This window comes from Aethalodelphis obliquidens, unplaced genomic scaffold, assembly GCF_003676395.1.
Source record: "Aethalodelphis obliquidens isolate GAN/ISIS:26980383/991018 unplaced genomic scaffold, ASM367639v1 scaffold9, whole genome shotgun sequence".
Lineage (NCBI taxonomy): Eukaryota > Metazoa > Chordata > Mammalia > Artiodactyla > Delphinidae > Aethalodelphis > Aethalodelphis obliquidens.
In genome coordinates, this window is record NW_020837953.1 from 8,918,791 (window position 1) to 8,931,714 (window position 12,924).

Here is a 12,924-nt window from a genome sequence, read left to right on the forward strand (position 1 = left end):
TACTTGCTTTACACACTGAAATGCTTCGCTTGTCACTTTAGTAGCTTTGATTACATATTATAATTTTTAACCCTTAAAAAAATCTTAACTTCTAGTGAAAAGCAAGAAGAAAGCAATTGTGAACTGCTTGTCATATTGGCATTCTCTGATTAGCAAACTGAAGAGCATATTGATTAACAAACTTAAGAGCATATTGATTGAGCACTGTTGGGTTTTGTTTGTTCGGTTGGTTGGTTTTATTTTGTTTTGTTTCTGTTTGGGGGTAGTTTTATTTGCGGGGGTGGTGCTGGGGGACGGTGGTTGAACTTTGCATTCAGTGGTGTTATTCACACTCCACAGTCTGCTGCCTGTTACCATCAGGGCAAGGTCCTTCTCTTGTCTTTACTTTCTCCCCAGTCCAACCCCTCTAACCTTCCCTGCGTTTTATGTAGCATTGTTTGTGTCCGAGTTTTAATTTACACAGAAGGCACTATTCTAGACATCTCATGTTTCTTCCTTTTTCCCACTTGATACTAAGTTTTGAAGAGCTGCTTTGCCATATAAATCTGTTCCTTGCTCCCTGCTGTTGTATACTACTCCCTAGTGTGCATTCCCCACTTTTGATGGACATGTAGGGGCTTCCAGTGTCCAATTACATCACTTGGTGAGAATTCTCTGGTCATGTGGGATTGCTGGTGTTAGACAATACCCCTTACTCTCATGCTTAGTTCACTGCCAAACTGGTAATGGTGCTTGCCTTGAAATAATTATAGTTATTCTCCCAACTTTACAGATTAAGAACCTGAGGAATAGAGAGGTTAAGCAATTGGAACCAGCTCTGATTTCAAAACCTGTGTTCTCAACTATTAGGTCATCACTACCTCTTCTGGTAATTCAGTGACTCAAAACACAGACTTGTACATTAGTTAAAAAATTACCACAGGTCATAGACCTTAGGGCTCACTTGTGCAAAAGGGGAATTTTTTATCCACAAATAACAAGCATCAGGAGATTAAGCCTCTGCCCCGTCAGAGGGCATACGGAAGGAATGAGATAAGGAAATCGAGGAGAAGCAGTGGAGGAGGCATGAGGAGGGGACCCACACACAGGAGAACCAGCCCACACACAAGAGAACCACCCCACCACCCCGTTAGAAGCCACCCGTTCTGCCTTCCACTTGGCATGATGTCACCAGAGCATAGTCACATTGTGCCTGTTGTCCTTGAAAATGGGATTGTTAACCCACTCTTGGTTAACTCTTGTTAACCACTCTTCACTCTTCCTTATGGCTCTACTCCAGCTCCTTAACTGGATGTTCAAGTTTCTCCACCACAACCTGACATTGTCACCTTATCTCTTCTACCCATGTGTTCGTTCATTTCAAGCTGTCCCACCTCAGTGTTTTGTTCTAACTATGCCCCTGACTTGGGTCCTCTTCTTTCCTCTCTACCTTTGTAAATCCTTCTGGAATTACACCCCCCCACCACTGTCCTTTTACATCCCTTGTGTCTGGACTTGTCTCCCTCATCAGTTGTTAGCTCTTTGAGAGTGAGAATTGCTAGCTGGGTCCAACTATTAACTTTGGCAAATTCTCCTCTTTTCTGGGCCTCAGTTTCCCCTTCTATATAGTAAGGGATTGTTAAACCAATTGGTCTCTATACTATCTTCCAGTAGTTTCTATTGACTCCCACCCACATCACCTGGTGATTCAGACCATCCCGTCAGATGTGACTCTAGGTCATCTGCTAAGGAATTCAAATCATCAGCCAGTGGTATGGGGGGGTCTGGTAAGAGTAGAGAGGGTGCAGTGCACTACTGGGGCCCAGCAAGGGCAAGGTTCCCAGAATAGGGGCTCAACTAAGAAGTCAGGGACCATGGCTGAGTCCTCTCTATTTCTCTGCGGCCTGGCATGTGGTAGTACAACTTGCACATTGTCAGGTGAATGAATTAAAGCCAAAGACACCCTGTCTGGCTCCTCAGGGCTCATGTGGGGCCCTAGACTTTCCCCAGCTTCTGTGCATCTTCCCCACTCACAATACCCACAAACTATGTTTAAGCACTTGTGGGCATTATCTCTTTTAATCTTCATTACAACCTTTTTAGCATTTCTGTTTACAGATGGGGAAAGTGAAGGTCAGAAGGGTAAAGTAATTTGCCCAAGGCCATGAAGCTGGTATGTGACTGAGCTGTGACTTGAGCCAAGCACCACATTTACATTCTGAAAGAGGGAAATAGAGATGAAATGTGGGAGAGAGTCAGCCAGAGAAAAAGGAAAGACAGAACAGGAAAGCAAAGAGAAGAGAGGAAAGTTTATGTCAATCCCAAGACGTCATGACTGTATTAGTTTTCTATTGCCATGTAACAAATTACCACAAACTCTATGCTTAAAATAACACACATTTATTTTCTCATAGTTTCCGTAGGTCAGAAGTCCAGGCACAATTTAGCTGGGTTCTCTGCTTCAGGGTTTTAGCAGGCTGCAATCCAGGAGCTGGTGGGGGCTGTGGTCTCATCATAGGCTCAACTGGGGAGAGGTCTGCTTCCAAGTTCCTCACGCTGTTGGCAGAATTCATCTCCTGTGGTTGTAGTACTGAAGTCCTGTTTTCTCGCTCTTGGCCAGGGGGCCACTCTTAGCTCCTAGAGGCTGACCACAGTACCTTGCCACACAACCCTCTCCATAGATCCACTAGTTTCTCTAGTGTATGCTAGTAATATAGAGTCTTATATACATCATAACCTAATCACAGAAGTAACATCTCATTACCTTTGCCATATAATTAGACCTAATCTTACAAGTGATATTTTATGACCTTACCTGTATTTTCTTGGTTAGAAGCAATTCACAGGTCCTGTCCACATTCAAGGGAAGGGGATTATGCAGGATGTGAACATGGGGGCCACTCTAAGGTCTGTCTGCCACAATGACCTTGGACCTAGACTCTTCTCCTCAACCCTTCTGATGTGGTTTCTCTGTATCCACCAGTTTCCCTTTCCCAAAGTTGCAGCATTTTCTCATCTGGAGAGGATCTTTGGGACATCTGAGTTCCTCAGTGGGACCTCCAGGCCTGCTGGGCTCAAAGAACTCTATGAAGGTTTCTGGGGAGGCTAAAGAAGCCCACCTAGCCTGCCTGTTACAGTTCTCTGTCCTGGACCACAGTTCTCTAACTGTGGCTGGAAACCCTGTCCCTTGAGAGCCCTGAAACTTTCATTGGCCCTTCTCCGTGTCTCAGATCAACTCACACTGAGAATGCCATCTTAATAAATCCTGTTTGTTCTTCAAAGCTAAACACCCTGAGAGAAAATAATAAGGGGGCTTTGAAGCCCAGAGGATTGGTAAACACTCCTCTAGTCCATCCTGACACTTTACAGGATGGGAAACAGCCAAGAAGGCATAAGAGTATTTGAGCCCCTGCCCAGAGCTGTTCTCTCTTCCCCACACCTGACCCAGATTTGGCGGGTGAGTTGAGGCCAGAGTGAGATGCAAGAGCCAGATTGTAGGGGGTCTTTGGGGTGGTATTAAGGATTTAGACTTAATTTTGATGAAAAGGGAAGGGAAGAATATGGTCAGATTTGGGTAAGAAAGATGACTGTGACCCAGATGAGGGAACGAAAGTGGAGGGGGAAGGGCAAGACTGAGGGCAGAGGGCCAGTTGAGGGATCCACGTAATAGAAGAAAGAGCCCACCAGGTTAGCGGCTGCAGGGAGGGATGTGAGCTGATAGGTATGAGATCTAAGAGGTTGAATTGGCCACTTGGGAGACTAAGTAAACTTCAAGGATGAGGAAGACGGAGGCAACATGACAGAACTCTGAGTTGATATGTCATTCGCTCCCCAAAGGAGCAGGAGAAAGAGTGATCATTTCTTGACATGTTGGTCTAGATGTCAAGTGGGCAGCTGGATATTCAGGCTCGGAGCTCAGAGGAGAGCTGGCCGGGTGCGCAGGGCAGTCCTGGGTGTACAGGAGGTAGGCACACGGGAGGCGTGAAGGAGAGGGGCAGATGAGCAAGTGCAGCCCTCCTGACTCTTCTGCCTTGCCTCACGCTGCTCTCCCTTTGCTCTGAACTCCTCCGGTTCTGGAAGACACTAAAAGGTGGCACAATGTCCCCCCCCCCCAAAAAAATATGCCACATTGGTATAGGGATTTTTTTTTTTTTTTGAGCTAAAGGCACTTGAAAAAAACAGCAGATGCAAGAAGGGCATTCTAATCTCCCTTTGCTTACTGAAAACAGGAGATTAAAAACTCCCAGGTGAAAGATGCCCTCCCTGAACCTGGAGAAAAGAAACATTCTTCAACAGGGAGCTGAAGCCAAGAGAATTCTGTACAAACAGACAACTGTGTACAAACAGGCCTTATCTTCCTTTAGCCTCCCACATAGTTAACTCTTCCACAACTGACATTCCTTCTTCAGCCTACTATAAAAGCATGTAGGTTCTACCGTTTCTGGGGGTTTTCATTTCCTTTTGAGGGCTCTCATGTTATGTAAATCTTATACAAATTTGTGTACTTTTCTCCTCTTAATCTGTTTTATGTTGGTTTAATTCTCAGGCCCAGCCAAAAAACATTAAGAGGCCCAGCTCTACAAACCCTATAGTACCCTGTTCTGCTATACTCAGGGCCCTCATCTGTACCACTCCCTCTGTCTGAAATGGGCTTTTCCCCACCAACACACACACACACACACACACACACACACACACACACTTTTGCCTGGCTGACTCCCATTCGTTCCTCAGCTCTCAGGTGAAAGGTCACTTCTTCCTCTGGGAAGTCACTGCTCACCTTCTACACTAGGGGCCCCCTCTGCCCACTCTATACCACTCACCTCCTTGTCCTTCTTCCCCCCATGTTCTCATCATAAATAGTAATTACTGGCTGAATGTCTGTCTCCTCTGTAGACTGTAAGATCTAAGAGGAGAAGGACTGGGTCTGCTCTGGCCTCTGACATCAGTGTCTGGTACAGAGGCCAACATGTGTTAAATTCGTAATTGTACAAATGACTGAATAAAGAGATCCTGGATTGACCTTTCAGGAACTTCAACATTAAAAAATTGAGTACTGGGCTTCCCTGGTGGCGCAGTGGTTGAGAGTCCGCCTGCCGACGCAGGGGACACGGGTTCGTGCCCCCGTTCGGGAGGATCCCACATGCCGCGGAGCGGCTGGGCCCGTGAGCCATGGCTGCTGAGCCTGCGCGTCCGGAGCCTGTGCTCCGCAACGGGAGAGGCCACAACAGTGAGAGGCCCATGTACCGAAAAAAAAAAAAAAAAAAAAAAAAATTGAGTACTCTCATAGAGAACAGACTTGTGGTTGCCAAGGGGGAGGAGGGGGAGGGGGAGGGATGGATTGGGAGTTTGGGGTTAGCAGATGCAAACTATTATATATAGAATGGATAAACAAGGCCCTACTTTATAGCACAGGGAAATATATTAAATATTCTGTGATAAAACATAATGGAAAAGAATAGGAAAAAGAATATATATATACACACACACACACATATATCTGAATCACTTTGCTGTACAGTAGAAATTAACATTGTAAATCAACTATACTTCAATAATTTTTTTAAAAAATTGAGTAGTCTCTTAGTAGTATTTTTCCCATCATACCTCACTCTTCAAATGAAAATTTTTACCTATTCTCACCTTGCTCAAATGCTTCCATCTATGAGCTGCCATCTGTAATCCTATAGTACTTCATGTTCTTACTTTACTATGACCTCACGTTATCATTTACTTGTATTAGGCTGTAAGCACCTTGAAGACAGGGGCTGTTACATAACTTATAACTCCCACAATTTATTATATATCATAGTTGTTCAATAGATATGTAAGGGGTTTTCTTCATAGCCAATACTTGGTTTTTATTTTCAGTCTTCTTAGTTTTAGTCGTTGTACTGGGTGCTATGCTTTTCTTAAACTCTTATTTATTTGATACTAATAAAATTAAACATCTTTTCATGTGCTTATTGGCCATTTGTATGTCTTCTTTCTTTCATGGAGTTACCTTTTTGTAAGAGTTGGGGCTTTTTTTGTGTGCGTGTGGTACGCGGGCCTCTCACTGTTGTGGCCTCTCCCATTGCGGAGAACAGGCTCCGGACGCGCAGGCTCAGCGGCCATGGCTCACAGGCCCAGCCGCTCCGCAGCATGTGGGATCTTCCCGGACCGGGGCACGAACCCGTGTCCCCTGCATTGGCAGGCGGACTCTCAACCACTGTGCCACCAGGGAAGCCCGAGTTGGGGCTTTTTAATTGAAATATAATTGACATATTAGTTTCAGATGTACAACAAAATTCGATATTTGTATACATTGTGAGATAATCACCACAGTAAGTCTAGTTAAGATCCATCACCACACATAGTTACATTTTTTTGTATGTGATGGGAATGGTTCTTTTTAAAGTAATTTTACTTTATTTATTTTATTTTTGGCTGCATTGGGTCTTCGTTGCTGCGCACAGGCTTTCTCTCTAGTTGCGGCAAGCGAGGGCTACTCTTCGTTGCGGTGCATGGGCTTCTCATTGCAGTGGCTTCTCTGTTGTGGAGCACCGGCTCTAGGCACATGGGCTTCAGTAGTTGCGGTACACAGGCTCAGTAGTTGTGGCTCACGGGCTCTAGAGCGCAGGCTCAGTAGTTGTGGTGCACGTACTTAGTTGCTCCACAGCATGTGGGATCTTCCCGGATCAGGGCTCAAACCCGTGTCCCCTGCATTGGCAGGTGGATTCTTAACCACTGCGCCACCAGGGAAGTCCTGTGATGGGAACTTTTAAGATGTACTCTCTTAGCAACTTTCAAATATACAATATTGTTAACTAAAGTCACATGCTGTACATTACATTCCCAGGACTTACTTGTTATAGATATATGTTGAATAAATGAATTAACAATTTTAAAATTGGGTAGAAGAAAACCTAGAAAAGTGCAGAGGCATCATCTGAGAGGTAGGAGGAAGACCAGGAGAACATTGGGCCACAAGGCAGATATATGTTACTACACATCTGTCAAAACCCACTGGATGTACAACACTAAGTGTGAACCCTAATGTAAACTATGGATGTTGGGTGATAATGACGTTTCCATGTAGGTTAATCTTTTGTAACAAATATCCCACTCTGGTGGGGACGTTAATAGTGGGGGAGACCATGCATGTGCAGTGGGCAGGGGATTTATGGGAAATCTCCGCATTTTCCACTCCATTTTCCTGTGAACCTAAACTGCTCTGAAAAAACTAAATCTATTAAAAAAAAAAAAAAGCCAAGGCAGAAAATGTTCAAGGAAGAGCATGTGTATTGTCAGCAGAGTTAACCGTTGCGGAGCCTGGGCCCAGGATGGAAACATGTCCCTTGGTTAGTGATGTGGTTACATTGGTCACTTTGGTGAGAATGGTTTCTGCTGAGTGACGGGGTGGGAGCTAGATTGGAGAAGGCTTAAGTGAATGCAAGGCAAGAAAGTGATTGAGTACAGAAAACCCTTTCAAGAAGCTTGACTGTTGCGGGTGAAAGAATATCACACGGGTAGGGCAAACGTTATTCTCTTGCCAAAGGGGACGGAATGTGAGTGTGCTCAAGCCTCTGGATTAGTTGCTAAATCCTGTGACAGAGGAACCTGGTCACTTGCCCCATGAGTGTCCAATCAGTGAATTCCACGCTGCAGGACATCTTACAGGTCAAATGCCCCAGGTTCTTTAATAAATAACTTCTGGTTTTTTCCTTATTGTTATTATTATCATTATTTTTTATTTTTATTTTTTGGCTGCATCGGGTCTTAGCTGTGGCACCCGGGATCTTCATTGTGGCGCGGGCTCTTCGTCGTGGTGCATGGACTTCTCTCTAGTTGTGGCGCGAGGGTTTTCTCTCAAGTTGTGGCGCGAAGGCTCCAGGGTGTGTGGGCTCTGTAGTTTGGGGCACACAGGCTCTCTGGTTGAGGCTTGCAAGCTCAGTAGTTGTGGCATGCTGGCTTAGTTGCCCCGTGGCATGTGGGATCTTAGTTCCCCGACCAGGGATTGAACCCACGTCACCCGAATTGGAAGGCGGATTCTTTACCACTGGACCACCAGGGAAGTCCCAACAAACAACTTTTGAGGGAAAGACAGGACTAAAGGCAGAACCTGAGGATTTTAGCAAGCTTTTAAAAGACACATCACTTTTTTTTTTTTTTTTTTTTCCTCTTGCAGTACGCGGGCCTCTCACTGCTGTGGCCTCTCCCGTTGTGGAGCACAGGCTCCGGACACGCAGGCTCAGCGGCCACGGCTCACAGGCCCGGCCGCTCCGCGGCATGTGGGATCTTCCCGGACCGGGGCACGAACCTGTGTCCCCTGCATTGGCAGGCGGACTCTCAACCACTGCGCCACCAGGGAAGCCCAGACACATCACTATTTTTGAAAATTAGCAAGTCTAAACTCTGAAGTCTAGAGATGCACATCTGTGTGATAAAACTAAAGAAATGCATGGAAGTGATCACCATAAAAGTCAAGAGAGTTGTTGCTTTTGGGGGAAGGAGGGAACAATGAACGAGTCAGAGCACACGAGGAGGTTTCTGGGTGGTGATATTATTATAACTCATTCAGCTCAAGAGGAAGAAGTCCAGCTATGGAGAAGAGAATAATGGAGAGATACGCGAAATTGAAGAAGGGGTGTGTGGGGTGTGTGTGTCTCACAATGGCAGAAGCAGGCAGGAACCACTGTGGCAGTCATTCTTGTCCCTCTCCCCATGTTGCTCCAAGGTTCACAAGCCCTTCTACTTCTTCTGTGAGGCAGAAAGGGCAAGAGTTATTCTCCCCATTTTATGGTTGGGAAAACTGAGGCCTGGGTGTGTGAGACTTGCCCCAAGTTACACTGCTCATCGAGGGTAGAGGCTGCCCAGATCCCAGGCCCCAGCCCAGGAGTGAGCAGGGCAGCTGGCTCACCCAAGGTTGCCCTGTCCCCTGCAGGAATCACTGAGATTTTGATGAACAGACCAAGCGCCCGCAATGCCCTGGGGAACGTCTTCGTTAGTGAGGTGAGAAAGGGTGGGCACGAGGGTGGGCTGGGGCTGGGTTGGGAGGTATCTGATGGAGTCTCCTCTGCAGCTGCTGGAAGCTCTGGCCCAGCTGCGGGAGGACCGGCAAGTGCGAGTCCTGATCTTCAGAAGTGGAGTGAAGGGTGTATTCTGTGCAGGTGGGTTTCCTTTCCAGCCCCTACCTGGCGGCTCAGCAGGGCTCCCCCCGGCCTGCAGGGCATTTGTGGGGGGTGGGGTCCTTAGGTCAGCTCCAGCACAGGACTCATTATTCCCATTTTAGAGATGTGAACTCAGCGGTAAAATTCCTTGCCTAGGGTTACACAGATAGTAAGAATTCAGTTTGAACTTCGCCTCTCTGACCCCCAAATCCTTGTTCTTCCTGCTGCACCATGCACTGTTCTGACCCTTCACTGAGGAAATGAGGAAGCTGAGTCCAAAGACATTCACAAGGTCTGCGGCCAAGATGCGACTCTGTGCCCCTTTGCCCACCTACAAGATCTCAGTCCATCAAAAAAACTCTTCAATGTCTCTGCACCATTTAGTCCTTGCCACGCACTTCATTTCAAAGATGAGAAATGCCGCATCCCAGGCCCACAACAAGCAAATGAATGAGAGCTGAGCTGAGCTAAGAACTGGCACTGGGGAGGTGGGAAGAGGCTGTGGAAGGCTAGGGTGGGAGGAGCGTGATGCTTAGGAGTTTTCAAGGAGTTATGGCTCAGTCCCTAGGTCTCAGCTGTCCAGATCACGGCGACCAGCTCGGGGTCTGCCATGGCAGGATAAGTATGTGCACCAGTCTGCCTGACCCCGCTGCCCTGGCTGAGGCCCTCCTCCTCCCCTGGCCTCTTCCTCTGGCTCCACCTCTGTCTGACCTCTTCTATCATGGTCACTTCATGCCCCTGTTAGCCCCACTCCTCACTATCCCAGCTAAGGACAGGGAAGTAGGGGGGCTGCAGGTCTGAATCTGCCCCTGACTTGCTCTGGAACCCTGCGCTAGTCCCTGTCCCTCTCTGGGCCTCAGGTTCCCCATCTCTCACTGAGGGGCTGGAACTAATCAAAGACTTCCAAGGGCTCTCCCAACTGACTTTTGGATAATCTAAGCCTTGCGAAGACTGTATTCACCCCTTACTCCCGCCTCAGGCCCCTGCCATCTGGCCTTTGATGACGCCTCCATTGTCACTACGCTCACCAAGGTCCCTGCCCACCTCCATGCCACTGGGCCCTGCACTCACTTCTCAGTTCTCATCTTACTTGACCTCTCAGCCTCCTTGGACCCCACCAACCCCTTCTGTTAAAAAAAATTATATACAGTGATGTATGTCAATTATTTCTCAATAAAACTGGAAAAAATAACTAACAAATTTTTATTTTATTACTATTTAACATAGTTTTTGAATTGTCAAATATATATATTACACAAAAATTTACACTTTAATCATTTTTAAGTGTAAAATTCAGTGGCATTAAGTATATTCAAAAGGTTATTCAACAATTACCACTGTCCATTTCCAGAAAATTTTCATCATCCCAAATAAACTTTATACCCATTAAGCAATTCCTCCCCATTCGCCCAACCCCCGGTAACCTCTGTTCTACTTTCTATCTTTACGAATTTGCCTATTCTAGGTACCTCATACAAGTGGAATCATATATTTGTCCTTTCATGTCTGGCTTATTTCACTTAGCATAATGTCCTTCATGTTCATCCATGTTGTAGCACATTGCAGAATTTCTATCCTTTTTAAAAATGAATATTCTATCTTATATATATATAAATTTTATATATATTTATTTTCCACATTTATTTTGTTTATCCATCTGTTGATAGACCTGGGTTTGTTTATACCTTTAGGCTTTTGTGATTAATACTGCTATGAACATTGGTGTGCAAGTCATCTGTGTGAGTCCTTGCCTGCAGTTCTTTGGGGTATACACTTAGGAATAGAATTGCTGGACCATACAGTAATCCTATGTTTAACTTTTTGAGGAGCCACCACAATATTTTTCACAACAGCTGCATCACTTTGCATTCCCACTAGCAATGCATCAGTGTTCTCCACATCCATGCCAACACTTCTTTGTTTTTGTTGTTGTTGCTTATAATCGCCATCCTAATGGGTGTAAAGGGGTATCTCATTGTGGTTTTTATTTGCATTTCCCTAATGACTAATCATGTTGAGCATCTTTTCCTGTGCTTGCTGACTTATTGTCTTTGGAGAAATATCTATTCAAGTCCTTTGTCCTTTGTGGGTTTTGTTTTTGGTTTTGTTTTTAGTTGTAGGAAGGCTTTATATATCCTAGATATCAATTCCTCACCAGTTATATGATTTGCCAATATTTTCTTCCATTCGTGGGTTGTCTTTGCTCTCTTGATAGTGTCCTTTGATGCACAAAAGTTTTTAATTTTGATGAAATCCAGTCTATCTTTTTGTTGTTGTTGCACCTCTCCTTTTTTTGACCACCACTGCTCCCTGCCCCCGGCTTCCCTAACCATGTTTTCCCGGTGTTTCTCTTTCCTCTCTGGCTGCTTCTCTTCAGATTTCCTTTGCTGGATCCTTTGACAGCCTGGGAGGCAGTAACGGGCTGTCACCCTTGCATCTGCAGGTGCAGACCTGAAGGAGCGGGAGCAGATGAGTGAGGCGGAGGTGGGGGTCTTTGTCCAGCGGCTCCGAGGCCTGATGAATGAGATTGGTGAGGGTCCTGGAGTGCGGAGGAGGAGGGCATTCCGGGGGCCCTGCTGGTCCCAGCCTCACCCCACCCACCACTCTAAAGACAGAACAGTTTCTGTTGTGAGCTCTGTGGAGAGACAGATGATTGGGGGGGGAGGGGCAGGGGCAGGGAACAAGGAATTCTACAAGGGGAAGGGTGTGACGAGGGTTCAGAGGGCATTTCTCCCAGTGGGAGCCCTGTCTTCTTAGCCTTTGTGCCCTGCTGGTTATGACCCCCAACCCCTGTGCCCTCAGGGTGCAAGCCTGGCCTTTTCAGAGTCAGGTTTCACCAAGCATGCTTTCAGGCTTTGACAATGGCTGTCCTTTTGCCTGGAATATCCCTCCTTGGCCATTTGAACTTTCTACTCGTTCTTTAAGACCACCAGTGCCTCCTCCTCCAGGAAGCTGTCCCTGATCCATCCTCCAAGCTTCCTTTATCAGAGCACTGATTCCCTGGGTCATCATTGCCTGTTTACAGGTCTGCCTTCCCCACATCTGATTCAGTTGTGTTCCCAGCACTCAGTATGGGGCTTGACACACAGAATGAGAAGGGAGTGCGAAAAGGCTGGTCCCAGGGAGGCCAGCAGGAGATTACCCTGCCCATCTCCCCACTCCCGATCCCCAGCTGATCGCACAACTCTCCCCAGTGGGAAAAACAACTTCTAAGGTAACCTGGCTGAGGTACCAGGTAAGGTCCCCAAACCTGGGACCAATGAAGCCCTCTGTCCCAACCAGTTAGCTCCTCCCCTCCCTGAGACACTGTCCTGGTCCTGCCAGGGCCTCGCAGGCTGAGCCGTTCTTCATCTCCACAGCAGCCTTCCCTGCGCCCACCATTGCAGCTATGGATGGGTTTGCCTTAGGCGGAGGCCTGGAACTCGCCCTGGCCTGTGACCTCCGAGTGGCAGGTACTGGGCACGGGGAGAGGTGGGGTAGGGTGGGGAAGGAAGAGTGAAACAGGCTAATTCTGGGGATTCTGCAGTCAGCCACTGCTCTTGGCTTTCCAAGCAGCCACAGAACTAAAGGCAAGGCGGGGGACAGAGAGTTCAGGCAGCAGCTGGTTCCCCTCCCGGCCTGGCCCGACTGCGGCAGTACCCATCCTTCTCAGTCAGCTGCCCTCCGCTCAGGACTGCTCCCACCAACCCCAGAGCAACTGCTAACATGACAGCAAAAAGACCACAGAGAGGGAAGGCTGGGGACAAAGACTAACTGTTCAACCTTCCAGTTCTGTCCAGGCCAGCTTTTTCAA

General features: G+C 46.9%; 1 protein-coding gene across 4 annotated transcripts in view; it reads left to right on the forward strand.

Annotated features, from left to right (window-relative positions):
- ECHDC2 (enoyl-CoA hydratase domain containing 2) overlaps positions 1-12,924 on the forward strand; it is a 28,044-nt gene that overhangs the window by 4,970 nt on the left and 10,150 nt on the right. For 2 of the 4 annotated variants that reach the window (XM_027108516.1, XM_027108517.1), the window contains exons 2-5: positions 8,906-8,973; positions 9,044-9,131; positions 11,575-11,661; positions 12,491-12,583. In XM_027108516.1, the coding sequence (XP_026964317.1) occupies positions 8,906-8,973; positions 9,044-9,131; positions 11,575-11,661; positions 12,491-12,583 (336 nt within the window). The remainder of the gene's footprint in view (positions 1-8,905; positions 8,974-9,043; positions 9,132-11,574; positions 11,662-12,490; positions 12,584-12,924) is intronic. The other 2 variants (XM_027108518.1, XM_027108519.1) reach the window with 2 other exon arrangements.